The sequence below is a fragment of the Hyperolius riggenbachi genome, chromosome 12 (assembly GCF_040937935.1).
Source record: "Hyperolius riggenbachi isolate aHypRig1 chromosome 12, aHypRig1.pri, whole genome shotgun sequence".
Lineage (NCBI taxonomy): Eukaryota > Metazoa > Chordata > Amphibia > Anura > Hyperoliidae > Hyperolius > Hyperolius riggenbachi.
Window position 1 is genome coordinate 158,720,473 of NC_090657.1, and position 27,569 is coordinate 158,748,041.

The 27,569-nt window shown below is 46.4% G+C and overlaps 2 protein-coding genes across 5 annotated transcripts in view; both read left to right on the forward strand.

The window, feature by feature from the left end:
* The window catches only part of GNAS (GNAS complex locus), a 387,899-nt gene that overhangs the window by 68,360 nt on the left and 291,970 nt on the right, over positions 1–27,569 (forward strand). For all 4 annotated transcript variants that reach the window (XM_068263837.1, XM_068263836.1, XM_068263838.1 and 1 more), the window contains one exon: positions 7,437–7,511. In XM_068263837.1, the coding sequence (XP_068119938.1) occupies positions 7,437–7,511 (75 nt within the window). The remainder of the gene's footprint in view (positions 1–7,436; positions 7,512–27,569) is intronic.
* On the forward strand, positions 1,204–3,913 carry LOC137541922 (uncharacterized). Its single transcript, XM_068263491.1, has 3 exons — positions 1,204–1,468; positions 1,823–2,866; positions 3,900–3,913. Exons 1-3 carry the CDS (start codon positions 1,204–1,206, stop codon positions 3,911–3,913), a joined length of 1,323 nt encoding a protein of 440 aa, XP_068119592.1.

Genomic DNA, 27,569 nt, shown 5'->3' on the forward strand with positions numbered 1-27,569 from the left:
TCAGAGACTGAAAAATCTGCTGAAAAAACTGTAAAGAATCAGAAATTTGCTTTTTCCACTGACTTTATGAAGGAGTTATTGGCAGCCATGCATGAAGCCATGGGTATTACTATAGAGCAAAAGACTTTATCTCCATTAGATCAGATGTATGAAACATTGTCAGAACCCCAAGTGACTTTCATCCCAGTGCATAGTAGTCTTAAGGGGATTATCAGGAAAGAGTGGGATAATCCAGATAGGAGGGCTTTCTGGCCTAAATCACTAAATAAAAGATATCCTTATAGCCCTGAAGACCAAAGGTTTTGGGGGACTGCACCCAAACTAGACCCATCTCTTTCTAAAGTATCCAGGAGATCAGATCTTCAATTCGAAGATTTTGGTAGTTTAAAAGACCCTATCGATAAGAAAATGGACAATATTTTGCGGAGGGCATGGGAAGCAGCATCTTTAAATTTCAAACCCTCTATTGCATCTACAGCGGTAGCAAGATCTTTAAAAATTTGGTTAGTAGAAGTCCAGTCTCAGATAGCCTCAGGGGTATCTAGGGAGGAACTTTTGAATTTTTTCCCAAAAATTTTACATGCAACAAACTATCTATCAGATGCAGCTGATGATTCAGTCAGACTCACAGCAAGAACCACAGCCCTAGTTAATTCTGCCAGAAGAGGAATCTGGGTGAAAACATGGCAGGGAGATACCTCATCTAAATCAAAATTGTGTAGTATTCCATGTGAAGGGGGCTTGTTATTTGGAACCAAGTTAGAAGAAACACTTGAGAGGTCCGCTGATAAAAAGAAAAATTTCCCATATAAAAGAAAGATTTTCCGCCCTAACCGTTCCTTTCGTGTTTCAGGGAAAAGCGAACAGGAAAACAAGGGGAACCAGAGAAGAAGATGGATTCCCAACAAGTCCCAGCGTTCCAAACCCAGTACTCCATATACCTCTACAGGTCAACCAACAAAACAATGACGCCAGAATTCCAGTGGGGGGCAGACTAGCTCATTTTTTCGAACAGTGGCAGTTAAAGTTCGAAAACAAGTGGTTACTGAACATTATTCTCCAGGGGTACAAGATAGAGTTTATAGCCCCACCACCATCTCAATTCTGGGTGACCCCTTCCCCAAGAGCTCCAGTTCAGGCCCAGGCCCTCCAGTCAGAAGTAAGCTTACTATTGGAAAAAAGGGTTATACGGAGAGTCCCAAAATGTCAAGAAACACTGGGGTTTTACTCCCCAGTCTTTCTAATAAAGAAACCTCAAGGGAGTTACAGGTTCATCTTAAACCTAAAAAGGCTAAACACCGCAGTAAGATACAGAAAGTTTCGGATGGACAACATCCGCTCAGTATTGAACCTACTACAAGACAGCTCCTATCTGACATCATTGGATCTAAAAGATGCGTATTTGCATGTGCCGATTCATCTGGAATCACAACAGTTCCTGAGATTTGCGGTGGTGTTAGAAGGAGAGGTAAGACACTTTCAGTTTGTCGCCCTTCCCTTTGGGTTATCATCGGCTCCATGGCTATTCACAAAAATCATGGCAGAAGTCTTGGCAGGGCTTAGGCTTCAGTCTGTTCAAGTAATATCTTACCTGGATGATTTACTTATCTGGGGACCTTCTGTTGAGTTAGTGGGATCCCAGACTCAGTCCACCATAGACTTCCTTCAGACATTGGGGTGGTTAATTAATTGGGAAAAATCGTCCTTTCAGCCTCTCCAAAAGATGGAATTTTTGGGGTTTGAGATATGTACTACAAATAAGAGACTTTTTCTACCTGACAAAAAATCTTCCTTGTTGTTAAAGTCTGTTTTCTCTTTTCAGAGTCTGAAAACAATATCCTTGAGGAAAGCGATGGCCTTATTGGGCACAATAACCTCATCTTTCCCTGCAATACAGTGGGGTCAACTCCACTCCAGAAGTCTCCAGAGTTGGATCCTATCAAAGTGGGACAAGCATCTCTCCTCCCTGGACAAGAGAGTGATGATTCCTTGGAGTGTCAAGCAGTCACTACTGTGGTGGACGGAGCCACAACATCTGTCAACAGGGAATCTTTGGGAGTTTCCAACCCAGTACATCATAACAACGGATGCGAGCTCTTGGGGATGGGGAGCGCATCTGGACTCTCTGACAGCTCAGGGACAATGGTCAAGCCGGATCAGCAACAGGTCTTCGAACAGCAGAGAGCTGCAAGCAGTCTGGGAAGCCATACTAGCATTCAAGATACAGATATGGAAAACCCACGTGACGATACGTACAGACAACAGTACAGTGGTGGCATACATAAATCACCAGGGAGGCACAAGAAGCAAGTCACTGCAACAGCAGGCATCAAGGATTCTGCATTGGGCAGAGCGCAGTCTCAAGTCTATAAAAGCGGTTCACCTGAAGGGGACACTAAATTGCCTAGCAGATTACCTGAGCAGATGCAGTCTGTCCCAGGACGAATGGAGTCTCAACGACCGGGTGTTTCATCAGTTGACAGAACACTGGATTGTTCCTCAAGTGGACTTATTCGCCAGAAAGAGCAATGCGAAATGCCGGATGTTTTGCTCTCTTTGTCCCCAAGACGAACCATGGGTAGTAGATGCCTTCTCGATCAGCTGGAGTTATCACAGAATGTACATTTTTCCGCCTCTACATTTGATTTCCAGAGTACTGAACAAAATCTATCGAGACCAGGCGGAAGCAATCTTGATTGTCCCGTTTTGGCCAAAAAGACCGTGGTTTGCTCTGCTACAACGATTAGCTACGGATCATCTGATCCTTCCAGATCAAGAGGACCTGTTAACTCAGGGACCAGCGGTGCATCCCAATCTGAGCCTTCTTCATCTTTCAGCATGGAGCCTGAATGGCGAATACTGAAAAGTAAGGGATTTTCTAATAGGTTATCGGAAACACTGTTACAAAGCAGGAAGAAGGTGACGCGCCAAATATACTCTAAAGCCTGGAGGGTATACAACAATTGGTGTGAGGCGAATTCTAGAGATACTGGTCATTCCAATTCAGTTTTAGAATTTCTTCAAGATGGATTCCAGAAAGGTCTAAGTAGTAGTACATTGAAGGTACAAGTTTCAGCATTAACAGTCTTTCTTGACAGAAAATTGGCAGAGGAAGAAGATATCATCAGATTCTTCAAAGCACTCAGGAGGATTCGACCTACAATCCATAGTAGAGTGCCATCTTGGGATCTGAACACTGTGCTACAGGGGCTATGTGAGCCACCCTTTGAACCATTAGTGGATAGTTCTGATAAACTTTTAACTATCAAAACTGCTTTTCTTCTAGCAATAACGTCAGCCAGAAGAGTGGGGGAATTGCAGGCATTGTCAATTCTCGAACCATATTGTGTTATAAGTGACGACAGAATTACACTTCGTCTAGATACCTCCTTCCTACCTAAGGTTGTTTCGAAATTCCACAGATCTCAAGAAATTTTTCTGCCTTCCTTTTGTAATAACCCTTCCAATCAGAAGGAACAGAAGTTACATTGCCTAGATGTTAGAAGATGTGTTCTGGAGTATCTTCAGCGCACTAAGTCCTGGAGGACTTCCAATGCATTATTAGTATTATTTGCCGGAAAGTTCAGGGGTAAACAGGCCTCAAAATCAACCATAGCCAGATGGATCAAGCAGGCTATATCTCTATCTTATGCTCAACAAGGCAAACAGCTGACTTCGGCGGTCAGGGCTCATTCTACCAGAGCAGTATCAACTTCCTGGGCAGAGAGGGCAGGAGCATCAGTTGAGCAAATTTGCAAGGCAGCCACCTGGTCAAGTCAGAACACCTTTGTGAGACATTATAGGCTAGATGTATTGTCTAGTGCCGACTTAACGTTCGGCAGAAAAGTGTTGCAGGCTGTAATCCCTCCCTAAATATTATTTCTTGTTTTTCATCTCAGGGTTGCTGTCCTGAGACGTTCTGGGAAAGCCCAAAATTACTTACGGTAATTTCTTTTCCAGAAGTCGGAAGGACAGCACCCTTACTACCCACCGCTATTCTTATTAAAAGTTATTGGAAGCATCATTATGTGCGGAGTCTTTTTTATTAACTGAGGGGGTAAGGACATAACGATATATATATACATGTGTGTGCCCTGCCTACCTAATTATGCAAATTGTTTAATCTAGTTCCTGTCCAGTGAATGTGGAGGGAGACATGTCTCAGGGTTGCTGTCCTTCCGACTTCTGGAAAAGAAATTACCGTAAGTAATTTTGGGCTTTTCTCTACCTGCAGCTCCGGCATGCGTTTGAGACACAATTTTATCACCTACCAATACAATTGTATTCCAGCGAAATGGAAAAAACAATGATGCACTCTGGTCTCACTGGGATTGTATCTCAACTATACGGTATTTTCATTTCACACCCTTCCAAACTGCCCAATAGAGCCCAAGCAGCATGGACAATAGACTTTCCAGATCTGTCCCTCAAAGACTGGGAAGGATTAGTAGTAGACTTTCTTAAAATTCCAATAGCAGCTAAACACAAATTAAGTGCATTAAAATACTTGTATAGGGTATATTACACTCCCCGAAGACTCTCCTGAATGGGGCTTAATGTTGAGGACGCATGCTGGAGATGTAAGGCAGAGGGAGCAGGATTCTTCCATATCTTCTGGGAATGTAGGTGGATTAAGCAGTTCTGGTCACAGGTGCATGATCTGTTAGCAGAGGTGATTGGTCCGCAGATCCCTTTCACAGCTGTCGCTATGTTACTCAACCACTTTGGGGATACCACTCTTAGTGACAAAAAATTATTTCTTGCTAAGCTCCTGCTTTTCTATGCTAGGCAAGCAATTGCTCTTGCATGGAAGAGACCAGAAGCGCCCTCTATTGCAGAATTTAAATCTTCTGTAAATCTCGATTTACCAATTTTATAAAAATGTATATGAAAATCGTGGTTCTGTTAAAATTTTTTATAAGGTGTGGAAAAAATGGTTAAAAACTTTTGATATTGATATTTGATTCAGCCATAAGTTTCTCAAGTGCCAATTGGAGATATTCCATATTTATTATGAATACAATGTGGGGTGGAGGGAGGAGGGTCGATTTGGGGGGGGGGGGGGGGGCGCTGGAAAGACTGTGGGAAGGGGTGTGGGAGGTACTTGGGTTATGTAATGTTTTGTATGTTGAATATATTTGAAAAGTTCAATAAAATATATATATATAAAAAAAAAAGAGATGAACTTTCTGGACATCACCATATACATCGGGGGGGGGGGGGGGGGGGGGAGCAGGAGCAGCCTACAAACGTCGATGTACCGCAAACTAACAGACCGTCCCACGTACCTCAGGTATGACAGGCTCCACCCCAAGCACATAAAGAACTCCATAATTTACAACCAAGTAATAAGGTGCAACCAGATCCAATTCTGACGGGATGACAGAGACAAACACTTGGAGCACCTTAAGAACATTTTCTCTTCTTATGATTGAGGCCCAAAATCAGTAAAGCTAACATCATCCCTAGGGCTAGGCTCCTGAAATATAAACAAAACCTGGAAGAGGGCTGTGTCCCAAAGGTTGTCACCTACAACCCACACCTGGAAATCTTGAGGAGGATTGCTAAGGGACTTCATCCCATTTTACACAAGGATCACAGACTGAGAAAGATATTCCCTGAACCTCCCCTCCTGGCATATCGACAGCCTCCCAATCTAAAACAGATGATTGTCAGGAGCTCTTTGAATAGGCCAAAACAGAACAGAACAATGCCCTGCCGCTCCTTCTCCCTCTGCTTGTCCTTTCGCCACCCCTTCCTGCTTTCTCTGCTTCTGCCTCCACCACTGCTTCCCCAACAAAACTGAAGGGCTGCTGGGCTACAACACTTGTCTTGTCAGGTAAATGGACAACCTTAAAGGATGCATCCGAGCTGACAAAAAAAAAATTAGACCTACTTACCCGGGGCTTCCTCCAGCCCCTAGCAGCCGATATGTCCTTTGCCGCAGTTGCGGTGTCCCTGTACAGTGTCGCTTAGGAGGTTTCCCTAGGTACAGGAGAACCAGAGTATAAGTTAGCTTGGTGTACAGGCTCAGGTACAATGTAAGCTGCAATAGGGATGTTAGTAATAGTGCCCCCCCCCCCACCTCTGATCCCTCCTAATCCTACCGATCCAGCTGCTATATACATACCAAGCCTTGTTCCAACAATCGCTCCAGTTTCCCTGCACAGCTCCGTTATCTTCCAGTATGATGTCAGACTTCATGACGTCAGTCCCGATCCTCCCCATACCGGAAGATAGCAGAGCTGTGCATGGAGGCTGCAGCGATCTCTGGAACAAGGCTTAGTATGTATATAGTGTCTGAATCGGGGGGATTAGGGTGGGATCAGGGGGTGAGGGGAACTTACACTAACTTATTGCTGTCTACAGTGTACAGGAACCCCTGCACCTAGCTAACTTATACTCTGGGGTCCCTGTACCTAGCTAGCCTATCCTGGGGGTCACCTACCTAGCCTTTACTGGGGAACACCTGTACCTAGCTATCCTATCCTGGGGGACACCTGTACCTACCTATCCTATCCTGGGGGACACTTGCACCTACCTAGCCTATACTGAGTTACACCTGTACCTACCTAGCCTATACTAGGGGACACCTGTACCTACCTAGCCCATACTGGGGGCACCTAGACCTGGCTACCTACCTACAATCTGTGGGGGATTCTGAAGACAGATGGGCACCACGCCGTGGGCGACACAGGACAGGCAATGTGTAAATGCACACATGGGAGTACATTTATACCCTAGGGGGCAGTGGCGAGGCAACGGGAGTGGCCGATTCTCGAGCGATTTCATGTTGACATGTATCAGGAATCAGCCTGTGGTGTATGGGCAGCCAACCGATCTCTCTCTCTCTAATCAGATCCGATAAGAGAAAGATTTGTCTCTTGGTCGAATCTGCCCATCATCACTAGATATATGGCCACCTTTCCATTTGTATTAGAACAGGTTGAGCAGCTGCAGCTTGGAAGTATAAATTATCAGAGATTTCAGGGAGTAATTTTGTAATTTAGTTTAGATTTTGTGTTTCAAACTTATATTGAACTCAAAATGTACACTGGATTCTTGCTTGACACATTTTGTTAAAGAGGAACTCCAGTGAAAATAATGTAACAGAAAAGTGCATCATTTTTACAATAATTATGTATAAATGATTTAGTCAGTGTTTGCCCATTGTAAACACTTTCTTCTCCCTGATTTACACTATAACATTTATCACATGGTGACATTTTTACTGCGGGCAGGTGATATCAGTGGAAGGAGATGCTGCTTGCTTTTTTTGGCAGTTTAAACAGTTGTAAACAGCTATTTCCCACAATACCATGAGGTTCATAGACAGGAAACTGTCAGGACCATGGTTGGGGTGAAGTTCAGTTCTTGGTTTCTCTAAGTTAAAGGAAAAAATGTTATGAAAATTAACTGGATCACTTTTTGCACAGAAATCCCACAGAAACCGAACGCTGAGGAGGTTAAAAAAAGTTGCACCATAAAAGTTCTGCAAGACCAGGAACAAGGTAAGTGAGATCATATTGTTAGAATTCCTTGCCTCATAGCAGGAACTTGTCCATCTGTCAGCACCTCACCTTCCCTGCCAATATGACCTGTAACCACCTGAACCCGCTGCCTCTGTAAGCACATTCCTCATCCCTATATTCTCCCGGCCGCTTGGCTGACAAGACTCAGGAAGTCATATGTAACCTACTCATCCTCTTACCATTCTGTGGCAGGCCTCATGTGCCAGACAAGAAGACTTTGTACCAGCAACAGCTTCGGCAATGTGCAAAGAAAAGACTGTTCCCAAGGGCATGAGCTTCCCATGCAGCTCATGCACAGTAGCCTCACCAAACCACACGTTTTAAAGGGTAGTATGTTTAATAATTCAGGGCAGTGTAAACTTTTCTGAGGATATGTGGTCCCTAAGAAGTCCAGTAAAGTAGTGTGTGAAAAAAACTATTTCCCAACCACCAATGATCCACCAGAGACTTATGGTGGTCCACCATGTTACAATTTTTCTGTTTGAGTTTAGCCCAATTCGTTTAAAACATTTAGTTGTGTTATCATTTTTCGCGATTAAACAAATTATTATTGATTTATAAAGCGTCAACATATTCTGTGGCGCTGTACAAAGTAAGAAACGAACATGGGGCACAAAATACAGACAATGTTATACACCAATATACAAAATATATACCGTAGTTGGTGACAAAATACAAAATTGATACAAAATACAGAATTGGTAATAACACTAATAAAAGTAACATGATGAATAAAATGTATAAGGATTTCCAAGACACAAAAGGAGGAGAGAGCCCTACCCTTGCAAGCTTACAATCTAAAAGGAATGGGGGGAACAAGAGGTGGGGTAGTATACAACAAACATACCTAGAAGCAGTGTGTTTTAAGATATCTAGTTGGAGTGCAACTTGGCTTTAGGACTCTTCCATATCTCACAGGATACCCATGGACGAAGGCATTCCATATCACAGTGTACCCATAGAGGAAGGCATTCCATATCACAGGGTATCCATAGAGGAAGGCATTCCATATCACAGGATACCCATAGAGGAAGGAATTCCATATCACAGGGTACCCATAGAGGATGGCATTCCATATCACGGGGTACCCATAGAGGAAGGCATTCCATATCACGGGGTACCCATAGAGGAAGTCATTCCATACCGCGGGGTACCCATAGAGGAAGGAAATCCATATCACAGGGTACCCATAGAGGAAGGCATTCCATATCACGGGATACCCATAGAGGAAGGAATTCCATATCACAGGTTACCCATAGAGGAAGGCATTCCATATCACAGGGTACCCATAGAGGAAGGCATTCCATATCACAGGGTACCCATAGAGGAAGGCATTCCATATCACAGGGTACCCATAGAGGAAGGCATTCCATATCACAGGGTACCCATAGAGGAGGGCATTCCATATCACAGGGTACCCATAGAGGAGGGCATTCCATATCACAGGGTACCCATAGAGGAAGGCATTCCATATCACAGGGTACCCATAGAGGAGGGCATTCCATATCACAGGGTACCCATAGAGGAGGGCATTCCATATCACAGGGTACCCATAGAGGAAGGCATTCCATATCACAGGGTACCCATAGAGGAGGGCATTCCATATCACAGGGTACCCATAGAGGAGGGCATTCCATATCACAGGGTACCCATAGAGGAAGGCATTCCATATCACACAGGGTACCCATAGAGGAAGGCATTCCATATCACAGGGTACCCATAGAGGAAGGCATTCCATATCACAGGGTACCCATAGAGGAAGGCATTCCATATCACGGGATACCCATAGAGGAAGGAATTCCATATCACAGGGTAGCCATAGAGGAAGGCATTTCATATCACATGGTACCCATAGAGGAAGGCATTCCATATCACAGGGTACCCATAGAGGAGGGCATTCCATATCACAGGGTACCCATAGAGGAAGGCATTCCATATCACAGGGTACCCATAGAGGAAGGCATTCCATATCACAGGGTACCCATAGAGGAGGGCATTCCATATCACAGGGTACCCATAGAGGAGGGCATTCCATATCACAGGGTACCCATAGAGGAGGGCATTCCATATCACAGGGTACCCATAGAGGAAGGCATTCCATATCACAGGGTACCCATAGAGGAAGGCATTCCATATCACGGGGTACCCATAGAGGAAGGCATTCCATATCACGGGGTACCCATAGAGGAAGGCATTCCATATCACAGGGTACCCATAGAGGAAGGCATTCCATATCACAGGGTACCCATAGAGAAAGGCATTCAGCAGGGCAATATTACAGCCTATCTACCCGATCTCTGCATCAGACAGGTTTCTGAAAGGTGACCACTAACGGCAAAATTTTAACGATCAGATAAATGTGATTAGAAATAAAATCTTGTAATACATTGATTGGTATACCATCAACAATCGAATCTGTACTTCCTATCCATCACAACCGATTAAAAAAAACAAAAAGGTGAACTAAATTATCGTCTGGCGGTCACCATTAGAATTGTTCATGGTTGATTTACAGATTAACTATAGTCATGTCACTGACTGTCCCTCACAGTCTAATCTCTACCATATGTCCATCTAGAGCCAATTTCTGGGAAAGCCAATTAACTTATCGGCATGTTTTTGAGATGTGGAAGGAGACCGGAGAGCCTGGAGAAAACCCACATATATTTTATTATTACTGCTTGTCAGGTTACACTTGTGCCGCCTCCAGTACTTACTGGTAAGATAGCTGCAGCTACATCACTCTCAGATGCAGCTGCCATTCAAACAATGCCAGTAAAGGAATCTACTCAGCCAAATAGGCCGCTATAGCATTACCCAACCACAAAATCGCATCTCAGACAAATGTGTAACGGCTGCCCAAGGAAATGGTCCAAAGATCTGAGAGATGCTAAACAATATCTGGAAGATTGATTTACAGAAAGCGAAACCAACGTGTTTCTGATGTCATATGATCAGCTAGCTGGCATCTCACTATCTGGATGACTAATACATGAAAGCGCGTGCATGAAAAAAGGGCGCCAGGTAAAAAGGGCCCGGCTGGATAACGAATTTGCACCAGTGGTTAACGAAATCTCAATAACGATAAACATTGTTAATGAAATTGGTGAACGATGAATACAGTTTTAAAACAGAAGGGAGATGATAACGAAAAGATATTAACATTAAAAATTGTTACGTAATTAAACAATACAGCTTAGCCCAACCCTACTCTCACACAGAGCCCAACCCTGGTGGTACCTAAAACTAACCCTCCCGGTGGTGCCTAACCCTTCCTGTCTGTTCTCTGGCTTGTATGTCTACACTGGGCAATTACTGAACCAGGGACAGAGGTATGTTTCACGCTGCAGGTTCTCTTCCTGTCTGTCCTCAGGCTTGTATGTCTACACTGGGCAGTTACTGAACTAGGGACAGAGGTACGTTTCACGCTGTAGGATCTCTTCTTGTCTGGACTCAGGCTTGTACGTCTACACGGGGAGTCACTGAACTAGGGACAGAGGTATGTTTCACGCTGCAGGTTCTCTTCCTGTCTTGACTCAGGCTTGTATGTCTACACGGGGAGTCACTAAACTAGGGACAGAGGTACGTTTCACGCTGCAGGTTCTCTTCCTGTCTGGACTCAGGCTTGTATGTCTACACGGGGAGTCACTGAACTAGGGAAAGAGGTACGTTTCACGCTGCAGGTTCTCTTCCTGTCTTGACTCAGGTTTGTATGTCTACACGGGGAGTCACTGAACTAGGGACAGAGGTACGTTTCACGCTGCAGGTTCTCTTCCTGTCTGGACTCAGGCTTGTATGTCTACACGGGGAGTCACTGAACTAGGGAAAGAGGTACGTTTCACGCTGCAGGTTCTCTTCCTGTCTTGACTCAGGCTTGTATGTCTACACGGGGAGTCACTGAACTAGGGACAGAGGTACGTTTCATGCTGCAGGTTCTCTTCCTGTCTTGACTCGGGCTTGTATGTCTACACGGGGAGTCACTGAACTAGGGACAGAGGTACGTTTCACGCTGCAGGTTCTCTTCCTGTCTTGACTCATGCTTGTATGTCTACACGGGGAGTCACTGAACTAGGGACAGAGGTACGTTTCATGCTGCAGGTTCTCTTCCTGTCTTGACTCAGGCTTGTATGTCTACACGGGGAGTCACTGAACTAGGGAAAGAGGTACGTTTCACGCTGCAGGTTCTCTTCCTGTCTTGACTCAGGTTTGTATGTCTACACGGGGAGTCACTGAACTAGGGACAGAGGTACGTTTCACGCTGCAGGTTCTCTTCCTGTCTTGACTCAGGTTTGTATGTCTACACGGGGAGTCACTGAATTAGGGACAGAGGTACGTTTCATGCTGCAGGTTCTCTTCCTGTCTGGACTCGGGCTTGTATGTCTACACGGGGAGTCACTGAACTAGGGACAGAGGTACGTTTCACGCTGCAGGTTCTCTTCCTGTCTTGACTCAGGCTTGTATGTCTACACGGGGAGTCACTGAACTAGGGGCAGAGGTACACTTCATGATGCAGGTTCTCTTCCTGTCTTGACTCAGGCTTGTATATCTACACGGGGAGTCACTGAACTAGGGACAGAGGTACGTTTCACGCTGCAGGTTCTCTTGCTGTCTGGACTCAGGCTTGTATGTCTACACAGGGAGCCACTGAACTAGGGACAGAGGTACGTTTCACGCTGCAGGTTCTCTTCCTGTCTTGACTCCGGCTTGTAAGTCTACACGGGGAGTCACTGAACTAGGGACAGAGGTACGTTTCATGATGCAGGTTCTCTTCCTGTCTTGACTCGGGCTTGTATGTCTACACGGGGAGTCACTGAACTAGGGACAGAGGTACGTTTCACGCTGCAGGTTCTCTTCCTGTCTGGACTCAGGTTTGTATGTCTACACGGGGAGTCACTGAACTAGGGACAGAGGTACGTTTCACGCTGCAGGTTCTCTTCCTGTCTTGACTCAGGCTTGTATGTCTACACGGGGAGTCACTGAACTAGGGACAGAGGTACGTTTCACGCTGCAGGTTCTCTTCCTGTCTTGACTCAGGTTTGTATGTCTACACGGGGAGTCACTGAACTAGGGAAAGAGGTACGTTTCACGCTGCAGGTTCTCTTCCTGTCTTGACTCAGGCTTGTATGTCTACACGGGGAGTCACTGAACTAGGGACAGAGGTACGTTTCACGCTGCAGGTTCTCTTCCTGTCTTGACTCAGGTTTGTATGTCTACACGGGGAGTCACTGAACTAGGGAAAGAGGTACGTTTCACGCTGCAGGTTCTCTTCCTGTCTTGACTCAGGTTTGTATGTCTACACGGGGAGTCACTGAACTAGGGACAGAGGTACGTTTCATGCTGCAGGTTCTCTTCCTGTCTAGGCTCGGGCTTGTATGTCTACACGGGGAGTCACTGAACTAGGGACAGAGGTACGTTTCACGCTGCAGGTTCTCTTCCTGTCTGGACTCAGGCTTGTATGTCTACACGGGGAGTCACTGAACTAGGGAAAGAGGTACGTTTCACGCTGCAGGTTCTCTTCCTGTCTTGACTCAGGCTTGTATGTCTACACGGGGAGTCACTGAACTAGGGACAGAGGTACGTTTCACGCTGCAGGTTCTCTTCCTGTCTTGACTCAGGTTTGTATGTCTACACGGGGAGTCACTGAACTAGGGACAGAGGTACGATTAATGCTGCAGGTTCTCTTCCTGTCTAGGCTCGGGCTTGTATGTCTACACGGGGAGTCACTGAACTAGGGAAAGAGGTACGTTTCACGCTGCAGGTTCTCTTCCTGTCTTGACTCAGGTTTGTATGTCTACACGGGGAGTCAGTGAACTAGGGACAGAGGTATGTTTCACGCTGCAGGTTCTCTTCCTGTCTTGACTCAGGTTTGTATGTCTACACAGGGAGTCACTGAACTAGGGACAGAGGTACGTTTCATGATGCAGGTTCTCTTGCTGTCTGGACTCAGGCTTGTATGTCTACACGGGGAGTCACTGAACTAGGGACAGAGGTACGTTTCACGCTGCAGGTTCTCTTGCTGTCTGGACTCAGGCTTGTATGTCTACACGGGGAGTCACTGAACTAGGGACAGAGGTACGTTTCATGATGCAGGTTCTCTTGCTGTCTGGACTCAGGCTTGTATGTCTACACAGGGAGTCACTGAACTAGGGACAGAGGTACGTTTCACGCTGCAGGTTCTCTTCCTGTCTTGACTCAGGCTTGTATGTCTACACGGGGAGTCACTGAACTAGGGACAGAGGTACGTTTCATGATGCAGGTTCTCTTCCTGTCTTGACTCGGGCTTGTATGTCTACACGGGGAGTCACTGAACTAGGGGCAGAGGTACGTTTCATGCTGCAGGTTCTCTTCCTGTCTTGACTCAGGCTTGTATGTCTACACGGGGAGTCACTGAACTAGGGGCAGAGGTACGTTTCATGCTGCAGGTTCTCTTCCTGTCTTGACTCAGGTTTGTATGTCTACACGGGGAGTCACTGAACTAGGGAAAGAGGTACGTTTCACGCTGCAGGTTCTCTTCCTGTCTTGACTCAGGTTTGTATGTCTACACGGGGAGTCACTGAACTAGGGACAGAGGTACGTTTCATGCTGCAGGTTCTCTTCCTGTCTGGACTCAGGCTTGTATGTCTACACGGGGAGTCACTGAACTAGGGACAGAGGTACGTTTCACGCTGCAGGTTCTCTTCCTGTCTTGACTCAGGTTTGTATGTCTACACGGGGAGTCACTGAACTAGGGACAGAGGTACGTTTCACGCTGCAGGTTCTCTTCCTGTCTTGACTCAGGCTTGTATGTCTACACTGGGAGTCACTGAACTAGGGGCAGAGGTACGTTTCACGCTGCAGGATCTCTTCTTTTCTGGACTCGGGCTTGTATGTCACGGGGAGTCACTGAACTAGGGACAGAGGTACGTTTCACGCTGCAGGATCTCTTCTTTTCTGGACTCGGGCTTGTATGTCACGGGGAGTCACTGAACTAGGGACAGAGGTACGTTTCATGCTGCAGGTTCTCTTCCTGTCTGTCCTCAGGCTTGTATGTCTACACGGGGAGTCACTGAACTAGGGACAGAGGTACGTTTCACGCTGCAGGTTCTCTTCCTGTCTTGACTCAGGCTTGTATGTCTACACGGGGAGTCACTGAACTAGGGACAGAGGTACGTTTCACGCTGCAGGTTCTCTTCCTGTCTTGACTCAGGCTTGTATGTCTACACGGGGAGTCACTGAACTAGGGACAGAGGTACGTTTCACGCTGCAGGTTCTCTTCCTGTCTTGACTCAGGCTTGTATGTCTACACGGGGAGTCACTGAACTAGGGACAAAGGTACGTTTCACGCTGCAGGTTCTCTTCCTGTCTTGACTCATGCTTGTATGTCTACACGGGGAGTCACTGAACTAGGGACAGAGGTACGTTTCATGCTGCAGATTCTCTTCCTGTCTTGACTCAGGCTTGTATGTCTACACGGGGAGTCACTGAACTAGGGACAGAGGTACGTTTCACGCTGCAGGTTCTCTTCCTGTCTGGACTCAGGCTTGTATGTCTACACGGGGAGTCACTGAACTAGGGACAGAGGTACGTTTCATGCTGCAGGTTCTCTTCCTGTCTGGACTCAGGCTTGTATGTCTACACGGGGAGTCACTGAACTAGGGACAGAGGTACGTTTCACGCTGCAGGTTCTCTTCCTGTCTTGACTCAGGCTTGTATGTCTACACGGGGAGTCACTGAACTAGGGGCAGAGGTACGTTTCATGCTGCAGGTTCTCTTCCTGTCTGGACTCAGGCTTGTATGTCTACACGGGGAGTCACTGAACTACGGACAGAGGTACGTTTCACGCTTCAGGTTCTCTTCCTGTCTTTACTCAGGCTTGTATGTCTACACGGGGAGTCACTGAACTAGGGACAGAGGTACGTTTCACGCTGCAGGTTCTCTTCTTTTCTTGACTCGGGCTTGTATGTCACGGGGAGTCACTGAACTAGGGACAGAGGTACGTTTCATGCTGCAGAATCTCTTCTTTTCTGGACTCGTGCTTGTATGTCACGGGGAGTCACTGAACTAGGGACAGAGGTACGTTTCATGCTGCAGGTTCTCTTCCTGTCTGGACTCAGGCTTGTATGTCTACACGGGGAGTCACTGAACTAGGGACAGAGGTACGTTTCATGCTGCAGGTTCTCTTCCTGTCTGGACTCAGGCTTGTATGTCTACACGGGGAGTCACAGAACTAGGGACAGAGGTACGTTTCATGCTGCAGGTTCTCTTCCTGTCTGGACTCAGGCTTGTATGTCTACACGGGGAGTCACTGAACTAGGGACAGAGGTACGTTTCACGCTGCAGGTTCTCTTCCTGTCTTGACTCAGGTTTGTATGTCTACACGGGGAGTCACTGAACTAGGGACAGAGGTACGTTTCATGCTGCAGGTTCTCTTCCTGTCTAGGCTCGGGCTTGTATGTCTACACGGGGAGTCACTGAACTAGGGAAAGAGGTACGTTTCACGCTGCAGGTTCTCTTCCTGTCTTGACTCAGGTTTGTATGTCTACACGGGGAGTCAGTAAACTAGGGACAGAGGTACGTTTCACGCTGCAGGTTCTCTTCCTGTCTTGACTCAGGTTTGTATGTCTACACGGGGAGTCACTGAACTAGGGACAGAGGTACGTTTCATGATGCAGGTTCTCTTGCTGTCTGGACTCAGGCTTGTATGTCTACACGGGGAGTCACTGAACTAGGGACAGAGGTACGTTTCACGCTGCAGGTTCTCTTGCTGTCTGGACTCAGGCTTGTATGTCTACACGGGGAGTCACTGAACTAGGGACAGAGGTACGTTTCATGATGCAGGTTCTCTTGCTGTCTGGACTCAGGCTTGTATGTCTACACAGGGAGTCACTGAACTAGGGACAGAGGTACGTTTCACGCTGCAGGTTCTCTTCCTGTCTTGACTCAGGTTTGTATGTCTACACGGGGAGTCACTGAACTAGGGAAAGAGGTACGTTTCACGCTGCAGGTTCTCTTCCTGTCTTGACTCAGGCTTGTATGTCTACACGGGGAGTCACTGAACTAGGGACAGAGGTACGTTTCACGCTGCAGGTTCTCTTCCTGTCTTGACTCAGGTTTGTATGTCTACACGGGGAGTCACTGAACTAGGGACAGAGGTACGTTTCATGCTGCAGGTTCTCTTCCTGTCTAGGCTCGGGCTTGTATGTCTACACGGGGAGTCACTGAACTAGGGACAGAGGTACGTTTCACGCTGCAGGTTCTCTTCCTGTCTGGACTCAGGCTTGTATGTCTACACGGGGAGTCACTGAACTAGGGAAAGAGGTACGTTTCACGCTGCAGGTTCTCTTCCTGTCTTGACTCAGGCTTGTATGTCTACACGGGAAGTCACTGAACTAGGGAAAGAGGTACGTTTCACGCTGCAGGTTCTCTTCCTGTCTTGACTCAGGTTTGTATGTCTACACGGGGAGTCACTGAACTAGGGACAGAGGTACGTTTCATGCAGCAGGTTCTCTTCCTGTCTAGGCTCGGGCTTGTATGTCTACACGGGGAGTCACTGAACTAGGGAAAGAGGTACGTTTCACGCTGCAGGTTCTCTTCCTGTCTTGACTCAGGTTTGTATGTCTACACGGGGAGTCAGTGAACTAGGGACAGAGGTACGTTTCACGCTGCAGGTTCTCTTCCTGTCTTGACTCAGGTTTGTATGTCTACACGGGGAGTCACTGAACTAGGGACAGAGGTACGTTTCATGATGCAGGTTCTCTTGCTGTCTGGACTCAGGCTTGTATGTCTACACGGGGAGTCACTGAACTAGGGACAGAGGTACGTTTCACACTGCAGGTTCTCTTGCTGTCTGGACTCAGGCTTGTATGTCTACACGGGGAGTCACTGAACTAGGGACAGAGGTACGTTTCATGATGCAGGTTCTCTTGCTGTCTGGACTCAGGCTTGTATGTCTACACAGGGAGTCACTGAACTAGGGACAGAGGTACGTTTCACGCTGCAGGTTGTCTTCCTGTCTTGACTCAGGCTTGTATGTCTACACGGGGAGTCACTGAACTAGGGACAGAGGTACGTTTCATGATGCAGGTTCTCTTCCTGTCTTGACTCGGGCTTGTATGTCTACACGGGGAGTCACTGAACTAGGGGCAGAGGTACGTTTCATGATGCAGGTTCTCTTCCTGTCTTGACTCAGGTTTGTATGTCTACACGGGGAGTCACTGAACTAGGGAAAGAGGTACGTTTCACGCTGCAGGTTCTCTTCCTGTCTTGACTCAGGTTTGTATGTCTACACGGGGAGTCACTGAACTAGGGACAGAGGTACGTTTCATGCTGCAGGTTCTCTTCCTGTCTGGACTCAGGCTTGTATGTCTACACGGGGAGTCACTGAACTATGGACAGAGGTACGTTTCACGCTGCAGGTTCTCTTCCTGTCTTGACTCAGGCTTGTATGTCTACACTGGGAGTCACTGAACTAGGGGCAGAGGTACGTTTCACGCTGCAGGATCTCTTCTTTTCTGGACTCGGGCTTGTATGTCACGGGGAGTCACTGAACTAGGGACAGAGGTACGTTTCATGCTGCAGGATCTCTTCTTTTCTGGACTCGGGCTTGTATGTCACGGGGAGTCACTGAACTAGGGACAGAGGTACGTTTCACGCTGCAGGATCTCTTCTTTTCTTGACTCGGGCTTGTATGTCACGGGGAGTCACTGAACTAGGGACAGAGGTACGTTTCATGCTGCAGGATCTCTTCTTTTCTGGACTCGGGCTTGTATGTCACGGGGAGTCACTGAACTAGGGACAGAGGTACGTTTCATGCTGCAGGTTCTCTTCCTGTCTGGACTCAGGCTTGTATGTCTACACGGGGAGTCACTGAACTAGGGACAGAGGTACGTTTCATGCTGCAGGTTCTCTTCCTGTCTGGACTCAGGCTTGTATGTCTACACGGGGAGTCACTGAACTAGGGACAGAGGTACGTTTCACGCTGCAGGTTCTCTTCCTGTCTTGACTCAGGCTTGTATGTCTACACGGGGAGTCACTGAACTAGGGACAGAGGTACGTTTCACGCTGCAGGTTCTCTTCCTGTCTTGACTCAGGCTTGTATGTCTACACGGGGAGTCACTGAACTAGGGACAAAGGTACGTTTCACGCTGCAGGTTCTCTTCCTGTCTTGACTCATGCTTGTATGTCTACACGGGGAGTCACTGAACTAGGGACAGAGGTACGTTTCATGCTGCAGATTCTCTTCCTGTCTTGACTCAGGCTTGTATGTCTACACGGGGAGTCACTGAACTAGGGACAGAGGTACGTTTCACGCTGCAGGTTCTCTTCCTGTCTGGACTCAGGCTTGTATGTCTACACGGGGAGTCACTGAACTAGGGACAGAGGTACGTTTCATGCTGCAGGTTCTCTTCCTGTCTGGACTCAGGCTTGTATGTCTACACGGGGAGTCACTGAACTAGGGACAGAGGTACGTTTCACGCTGCAGGTTCTCTTCCTGTCTTGACTCAGGCTTGTATGTCTACACGGGGAGTCACTGAACTAGGGGCAGAGGTACGTTTCATGCTGCAGGTTCTCTTCCTGTCTGGACTCAGGCTTGTATGTCTACACGGGGAGTCACTGAACTACGGACAGAGGTACGTTTCACGCTTCAGGTTCTCTTCCTGTCTTTACTCAGGCTTGTATGTCTACACGGGGAGTCACTGAACTAGGGACAGAGGTACGTTTCACGCTGAAGGTTCTCTTCTTTTCTTGACTCGGGCTTGTATGTCACGGGGAGTCACTGAACTAGGGACAGAGGTACGTTTCATGCTGCAGAATCTCTTCTTTTCTGGACTCGGGCTTGTATGTCACGGGGAGTCACTGAACTAGGGACAGAGGTACGTTTCATGCTGCAGGTTCTCTTCCTGTCTGGACTCAGGCTTGTATGTCTACACGGGGAGTCACTGAACTAGGGACAGAGGTACGTTTCATGCTGCAGGTTCTCTTCCTGTCTGGACTCAGGCTTGTATGTCTACACGGGGAGTCACTGAACTAGGGACAGAGGTACGTTTCATGCTGCAGGTTCTCTTCCTGTCTGGACTCAGGCTTGTATGTCTACACGGGGAGTCACTGAACTAGGGACAGAGGTACGTTTCACGCTGCAGGTTCTCTTCCTGTCTTGACTCAGGCTTGTATGTCTACACGGGGAGTCACTGAACTAGGGACAGAGGTACGTTTCACGCTGCAGGTTCTCTTCCTGTCTTGACTCAGGCTTGTATGTCTACACGGGGAGTCACTGAACTAGGGACAGAGGTACGTTTCACGCTGCAGGTTCTCTTCCTGTCTTGACTCATGCTTGTATGTCTACACGGGGAGTCACTGAACTAGGGACAGAGGTACGTTTCATGCTGCAGATTCTCTTCCTGTCTTGACTCAGGCTTGTATGTCTACACGGGGAGTCACTGAACTAGGGACAGAGGTACGTTTGATGCTGCAGGTTCTCTTCCTGTCTTGACTCAGGCTTGTATGTCTACACAGGGAGTCACTGAACTAGGGACAGAGGTACGTTTCATGCTGCAGGTTCTCTTCCTGTCTGGACTCAGGCTTGTATGTCTACACGGGGAGTCACTGAACTAGGGACAGAGGTACGTTTCACGCTGCAGGTTCTCTTCCTGTCTTGACTCAGGCTTGTATGTCTACACGGGGAGTCACTGAACTAGGGGCAGAGGTACGTTTCATGCTGCAGGTTCTCTTCCTGTCTGGACTCAGGCTTGTATGTCTACACGGGGAGTCACTGAACTACGGACAGAGGTACGTTTCACGCTTCAGGTTCTCTTCCTGTCTTTACTCAGGCTTGTATGTCTACACGGGGAGTCACTGAACTAGGGACAGAGGTACGTTTCACGCTGCAGGTTCTCTTCCTGTCTTGACTCAGGCTTGTATGTCTACACGGGGAGTCACTGAACTAGGGGCAGAGGTACGTTTCACGCTGCAGGTTCTCTTCCTGTCTTGACTCAGGCTTGTATGTCTACACGGGGAGTCACTGAACTAGGGAAAGAGGTACGTTTCACGCTGCAGGTTCTCTTCCTGTCTTGACTCAGGTTTGTATGTCTACACGGGGAGTCACTGAACTAGGGACAGAGGTACGTTTCACGCTGCAGGTTCTCTTCCTGTCTTGACTCAGGTTTGTATGTCTACACGGGGAGTCACTGAACTAGGGACAGAGGTACGTTTCATGCTGCAGGTTCTCTTCCTGTCTGGACTCAGGCTTGTATGTCTACACGGGGAGTCACTGAACTACGGACAGAGGTACGTTTCACGCTTCAGGTTCTCTTCCTGTCTTTACTCAGGCTTGTATGTCTACACGGGGAGTCACTGAACTAGGGAAAGAGGTACGTTTCACGCTGCAGGTTCTCCTCCTGTCTTGACTCAGGCTTGTATGTCTACACGGGGAGTCACTGAACTAGGGACAGAGGTACGTTTCATGCTGCAGGTTCTCTTCCTGTCTGTCCTCAGGCTTGTATGTCTACACTGGGCAGTTACTGAACTAGGGACAGAGGTACGTTTCACGCTGCAGGTTCTCTTCCTGTCTTGACTCAGGCTTGTATGTCTACACGGGGAGTCACTGAACTAGGGACAGAGGTACGTTTCATGCTGCAGGTTCTCTTCCTGTCTTGACTCAGGCTTGTATGTCTACACGGGGAGTCACTGAACTAGGGACAGAGGTACGTTTCACGCTGCAGGTTCTCTTCCTGTCTGGACTCAGGCTTGTATGTCTACACGGGGAGTCACTGAACTAGGGGCAGAGGTACACTTCATGATGCAGGTTCTCTTCCTGTCTGGACTCAGGCTTGTATGTCTACACGGGGAGTCACTGAACTAGGGACAGAGGTACGTTTCATGCTGCAGGTTCTCTTCCTGTCTGTCCTCAGGCTTGTATGTCTACACGGGGAGTCACTGAACTAGGGACAGAGGTACGTTTCATGCTGCAGGTTCTCTTCCTGTCTGGACTCGGGCTTGTATGTCTACACGGGGAGTCACTGAACTAGGGACAGAGGTACGTTTCATGCTGCAGGTTCTCTTCCTGTCTGGACTCGGGCTTGTATGTCTACACGAGGAGTCACTGAACTAGGGGCAGAGGTACACTTCATGATGCAGGTTCTCTTCCTGTCTGGACTCGGGCTTGTATGTCTACACGGGGAGTCACTGAACTAGGGACAGAGGTACGTTTGATGCTGCAGGTTCTCTTCCTGTCTGGACTCGGGCTTGTATGTCTACACAGGGAGTCACTGAACTAGGGACAGAGGTACGTTTCATGATGCAGGTTCTCTTCCTGTCTGGACTCAGGCTTGTATGTCTACACGGGGAGTCACTGAACTAGGGGCAGAGGTACACTTCATGCTGCAGGTTCTCTTCCTGTCTGGACTCAGGCTTGTATGACTACACGGGGAGTCACTGAACTAACTCTATAAAGATCTTCCTTGTCTGGCAACACTACATTCAGCGAGAATCAATACTGCTTTATGAAAAGTTATTTATGCAAATCTGATTTGCAGAAGTGAGAAGTCATTGTAACCAGGACTTTCCTTGTGTGGCAACATGAAAACACCAGCCCGAGGTACTCCTGGACAAGTGCCTTCTGTATGCTTCCTCCTCTTTATTCTACCTTTTGTTATTAGAAAATGTACAGTAGAGATTGTGATACGCTGTAACGCCATGCACGTTCAGTCAGCTATAGCAGGCGTGTGCGCAGTCTGTAGAGGAGCGTGCAGCAGCACATTAATTGTGCGCTGCCACTGGAGCAATTTACAACAACAGGTCCTCTCTACCCTGCGCTGTGCTGCTTCATGCATTAGCGGGTGTAGTGTGAAAAGGGCCTTAAAGTGGACCTGAACTCTTGCAAAGGACACAAGGAAAACAGAGAAATGCACCCTGTTTGTATTTAGAGAGTTCCTGTCTAACTATACATCTTCTGTGTCTAATCACAACTGTAATTTGATCTCTCAGCTGACTGCCATGGCAGAGCAGCTAATTTTTAAACACAGGATGTAAACCCTATGTTTGTTTCCAGGAAAGCAGGAAGTAGACACACTGCAGAATTATTGCAGGATTTGTATAAGCTGTAACAAAGAAATGTTTTTCTTTAAGCGAACCTGATACGAGAAGCGTCTTGGGTTCCATACTTACCTGGGGCGTCTTTAAGCCCCCTTAAAGGGAATGTCCAAGCAAAATAAAAAAATGAGTTTCACTTACCTGGGGCTTCTACCAGCCCCATGCAGCCATCCTGTGCTCTCGTAGTCACTCACTGCTGCTCCAGTCCCCCCGCTGGCAGCTTGCCGACCTCGGAGGTCGGGGGCCGCATTGCGTACATTTTTACGCATTCCCGCTAGTGCAGGAACATTAACACATACATTTTTACGCGTTACTGGTTCAATGCGTAACAATTTACGCATTGAACCAGTAACGCGTAAAAATGTATGTGTTAATGTTCCTGCACTAGCGGGAATGCGTAAAAATGTATGCAATGCGGCCCCCGACCTCCGAGGTCGGCAAGCTGCCAGCGGGGGACTGGAGCAGCAGTAAATGACTACGAGGGCACAGGATGGCTGCATGGGGCTGGTAGAAGCCCCAGGTAAGTGAAACTCATTTTTTTATTTTGCTTGAACCTTCCCTTTAAGGCCTCTCGACCCCCTTGCCGTCTCCCTGGTTGGTCCCCCGCAATTCAGCCTGAAAGCCTGGCCTTCTTTACATAAAGTAAATCCTTTTTAGGGAGTGTCTTTATAAAGAATAAAAGGCATGGTGAGACTCCCCTATGGAGAGATGGACTAGCATAAAATCTGTCCGTTCTGGCAGATTTCTACTACCTACTGTGAGTGACAGCAACATAGGAGAAAAGTAACGAATGACTCACTTCAAGAAACATGCTTCTTATTTGTATGTGTTTGTATGTGTTTACAAATTTTGCGACAGAGGTCCTGTAATGCAGAGAGAATTTTTAAGTTCAGGTCCACTTTAACCTTGTATTTTGCTCGGTACAATAAATTACTGTATAGGCTTGTCCTATAAAGAGAACACTGACTACATACCCTTCACATGTTTCTTAAAGGAGAACTGTAGTGAGAGGTATATGGAGGCTGCCATATTTATTTTCATTTAAGCAATACCAGTTGCCTGGCTATCCTGCTAATCCTTTGCCTCTTATACTTTCAGCCATAGGCCCTGAACAAGCATGCAGCAGATCAGGTGTTTCAAACAATTTTGACAGAGCTGACAAGATTAGCTGCCTGCTTGTTTCAGGTGTGATTCAGACACTACGGCAGCCTCCATTTACCTCTCACTACAGTTCTCCTTTAAAGAGGACCTGTAGTGACTATGGAGTAAATTAGTCAGAGAACCCTGAATGGTAATTTTTGCTGGTTTCAGCATCAGAACACTTCCTATATCTATATCTATGTGTTGCTGTATATTGGTATGCAGGCCCGTCCTTCCAGTGATGTCACAGCCTAGGCTGTTTAGCTATAGAATCCTCCTCCCAGAGCATTCTGGGAGACTAGGTATATATTCTACTGGGTTTAGAACTCAACTAACATTCCGCAGAGATCACCTGACAGGTCTAAAGATGTTGCCACTTGATTGTGGTAAATTGCGAAAAGGAAAGATTTTACAAAGAACAAACATTGACTAAATTATGTATAAATGAAAACTGAAAAAAATCATAGCAATTGTATGCATTACATTATTTTCACTACAGTTCCTCCTTAGTATTAGCAGCCAGATCCAAAATGTTTGTAGTTATTTGCAATGTTTTTCTGAGAATGACTGCTTAATCAGCTTCTGCCTGCTGAGATAGAGCTTCTTGGGAGCACATTGTATGAGCAGAAGATCATGTGTTTCCTGCCACGTGCGTTTCTGCATTTTTCTCTGCGTTTTTGGAATTTGGTTTTTTGTATGTATTTGTGTTTTTTCAACTAACTACCTTTTCAACCATGACATACATTTCACATACAGTATAATTTTTGTGTACAAGAATGCATGGGTTTCTGCGGCTTCTGTGGTAGGCATTGTATGCGGGAAGGAGCAACACAATGTGCAATTTTACAACTGCACACTACAGTTTCCATTAAGTGTGATTTCACAGATTGGTTACTGGAGTACATGCGATGGGATCTCTTCCTCCCTCCCTTAACAAGGCGGTTATTATCCTTATTCCTAAACCGGTAAAGACCCATTATTGGCAACATTTTATCGTCCTATTCCATTACTGACTGCGGACATAAAGAATCTAGCTAAGGTTCTGGCGAACCGATTAAGGTTACTTCCATCATAAATCCGGATCAAACAGGCTTCATGCCATTAAAATCGACTGCTAATAATACCTGCAGATTATATTCAAATTTGCAAGTGCAGGCTGATAATGGAGGGAACAGGGCGATCTTATCCCTCGACATAGCTAGGGCCTTTGTTAGTATCGAATGGGACTTTCTATATGCTGTCTTGGCTAAAATGGTCTTTGGTCCATGCTGGTGGTTACCGGTCACTAATAGTTATGTTTATTTTTTGGCTGCCCAGTTGCAACATTCGACAAGTTGGGTACAAGAGCCTCTAGCAGACTCCTCAAGGCGATTGCTTAATTATATGCTGCATACCGAATCGATATATGAAGCTTTGGAGGGGGGTAGACAGCTTAATTTTACTTCCAAATTGCCCATGCTGACCCTGGTGCATAAAGTTTGGTTTAAAACACGGACCTTACAGGGGATTAGGGGATACACCTCCTTCACTCCATTGCGGTATAACAATTATCTCCCCGAATTGGGAGCATTAGACTTTCGGGACCGTTGGGTTCAGGGTGGGGTAGATAGATTAGAAATGGTGGTAGTGGGCGGATAATATCTTATGATTCCCTTGCATTGTTACTGCCAGCGATCCCACTGGGTCTTTTGAGGTTTCAATATATTAGGGTTAGGCATGAAAAGCAGGCGGATACCTTTTTATTTGATCACAATCCCTCCCCGGTATTGTAGAACGTGAACAGAGGCGGCAAAAAGATAAAATATGTTAAAATTGTTAGGGAGGTAGTGGTGGACTCATCATCCCAAAACAGACATGAAGCTGTCGATTATCAACAAGAAAACTGTATTTACATACTCCAAATATAACAGGCAACGCGCTTCGCAGGTATAGTCCCGCTTCCTCAGGCAATAAAAGAGGAGTATCGCACTACAAGACAGAGACAAAAAGGAGCCATCAGACTGCTGCGTTTGAGATATATATATATATATATAGATATATATATAGATAGATATATAGATAGATATATAGATATAGAGATATTTACCCCATACTATATATATATATATATATATATATATATATATATATATATTATATGTATATATGTACATCAAATGACTAAGCAGCTTAGTCATTGTGTGTGTGTGTGTGTATATATATATATATATATATATATATATATATATATATATACACAAATTCACCACATACGACATACGCAGCAGTCTGATGGCTCTTTTTTGTCTCTGTCTTGTAGTGCGATACTCCTTCTCTTTTATTGCCTGAGGAAGCGGGACTTTGCCTGCGAAACGCGTTGCCTGTTATATTTGGAGTATGTAAATACATGTATGTATGTAAATACATTTTTCTTGTCTGTTTTGGGAGGGTGAGTCCACCACTACCTCCCTAACAATTTTAACATATTTTATCCTTTTGGCGCCTCTGTTCACGTTCTACAATACCAGTGTCCACCCTGGGTGGAGGGGTGTTTTATACCCTTATTTCCTGATCTACAGAGAGCGACATCTTAGTCCTGAGTGGGGATGGGCTTAATCTCCCCACCTGCATTTTCAGTGGTTGCCTGCACTGTAACCCTGGTTTGTGAGTATATTTACTTACATTTAACTATTCTCCCAATTCCAATACATACATATTGGGCTCTCGGTTTCCTTTTCTTCCTTGAATCCCTCCCCAGTGTTAATATGATACCTCAGGCCTCTAGTAGACAAGGCCTGATCTCTTCCTGTTCTAGCTTATTATTGGAAAAATTTCATGAGAAATTCACTCTAAAGTGTAAGGTGGTTTGGATGCAAGAGATCCTGGAACTTGCTGACGAGGAATGGATGAAAGCTCTTCAAGCTGTCCCCCTTGTATCAGTAAATGCATCCCAAAAGTTGCCGCAACTTCAAATTATACATCAGGACTCACTATACCCCGAAGTGTTTATACCGCATGGGTTTGTTGGCCTTACCTGATTGTGCTAGATATGAGGAAGCATGGGGATCTTATTCAAATGTTGTGGAACTGTCCCCGACTTTCTAGGTATTGGTCGGGGGTACTGGATGTAATAGATAAATTATATCAAACGACTATTCCTAGAACGTTTTCTGTTTGTGTACTAGGAGCGTTTGATGATGGAAGCATCACTGATCACGTTAAATTAGCCATGATAAGGTCTTTATTCATAGCCATGAAGTTAATCTTGCAATGCTGGAAACAGAACAACCCTCCTACCCTGGCGATATGGGTGGGCCAAATGAATGCTGCCAAAGTTTGTGAAAGATCTGGGGTACTTGGTTAGCGGCTAATGATTACGTAGACCCAGATTTGATTAGAGATCAAATCCTCTCTCTTATGTTGGGGTATCTAGACGAGGTGTGGGTGTTAATAGATCTTAACACCGGTGCTCTCTTTGATATTTTGTATAGGGTTTCTTTTCTATTTTTTGGTTTTGTATTTTTGGGGTGGGGGAGTGCTTCGCATTTTATGGAGTGGGGTTATGAGATTTGGTCTCGGGACTTTCTTTTTTACTACGCTGACTATGCAGTAAGTTTAGGTCTGTATTTTATTTACAACTATTAACGATTGTGCTTTTTCATGTTCTTTTTCGCTTTGATTGTTGTACAGACTTGTATCTGTAACTTTTCAATAAACAGTGTTTGATTCCCCCCCCCCCCCCCCCCCCACATGCGTTTTTCGCTCTGTCACAAACTGCGTCCGATTCAAGCAAGTGTCGTGCCCAGCCTCAGTGTCTCCAGGCTTGGATGGGGCTGTTTCAGCTTACAGTAA

Excerpts from the sequence above, each read along its gene's own strand:
- LOC137541922 (XM_068263491.1), top strand. The coding sequence starts at position 1,204 with ATGTCAAGAAACACTGGGGTTTTACTCCCCAGTCTTTCTAATAAAGAA. Across the intron at positions 1,469-1,822 it reads CGGTGGTGTTAGAAGGAGAG|AGTCTGAAAACAATATCCTT; the intron begins GTAAGACACTTT and ends TTCTCTTTTCAG.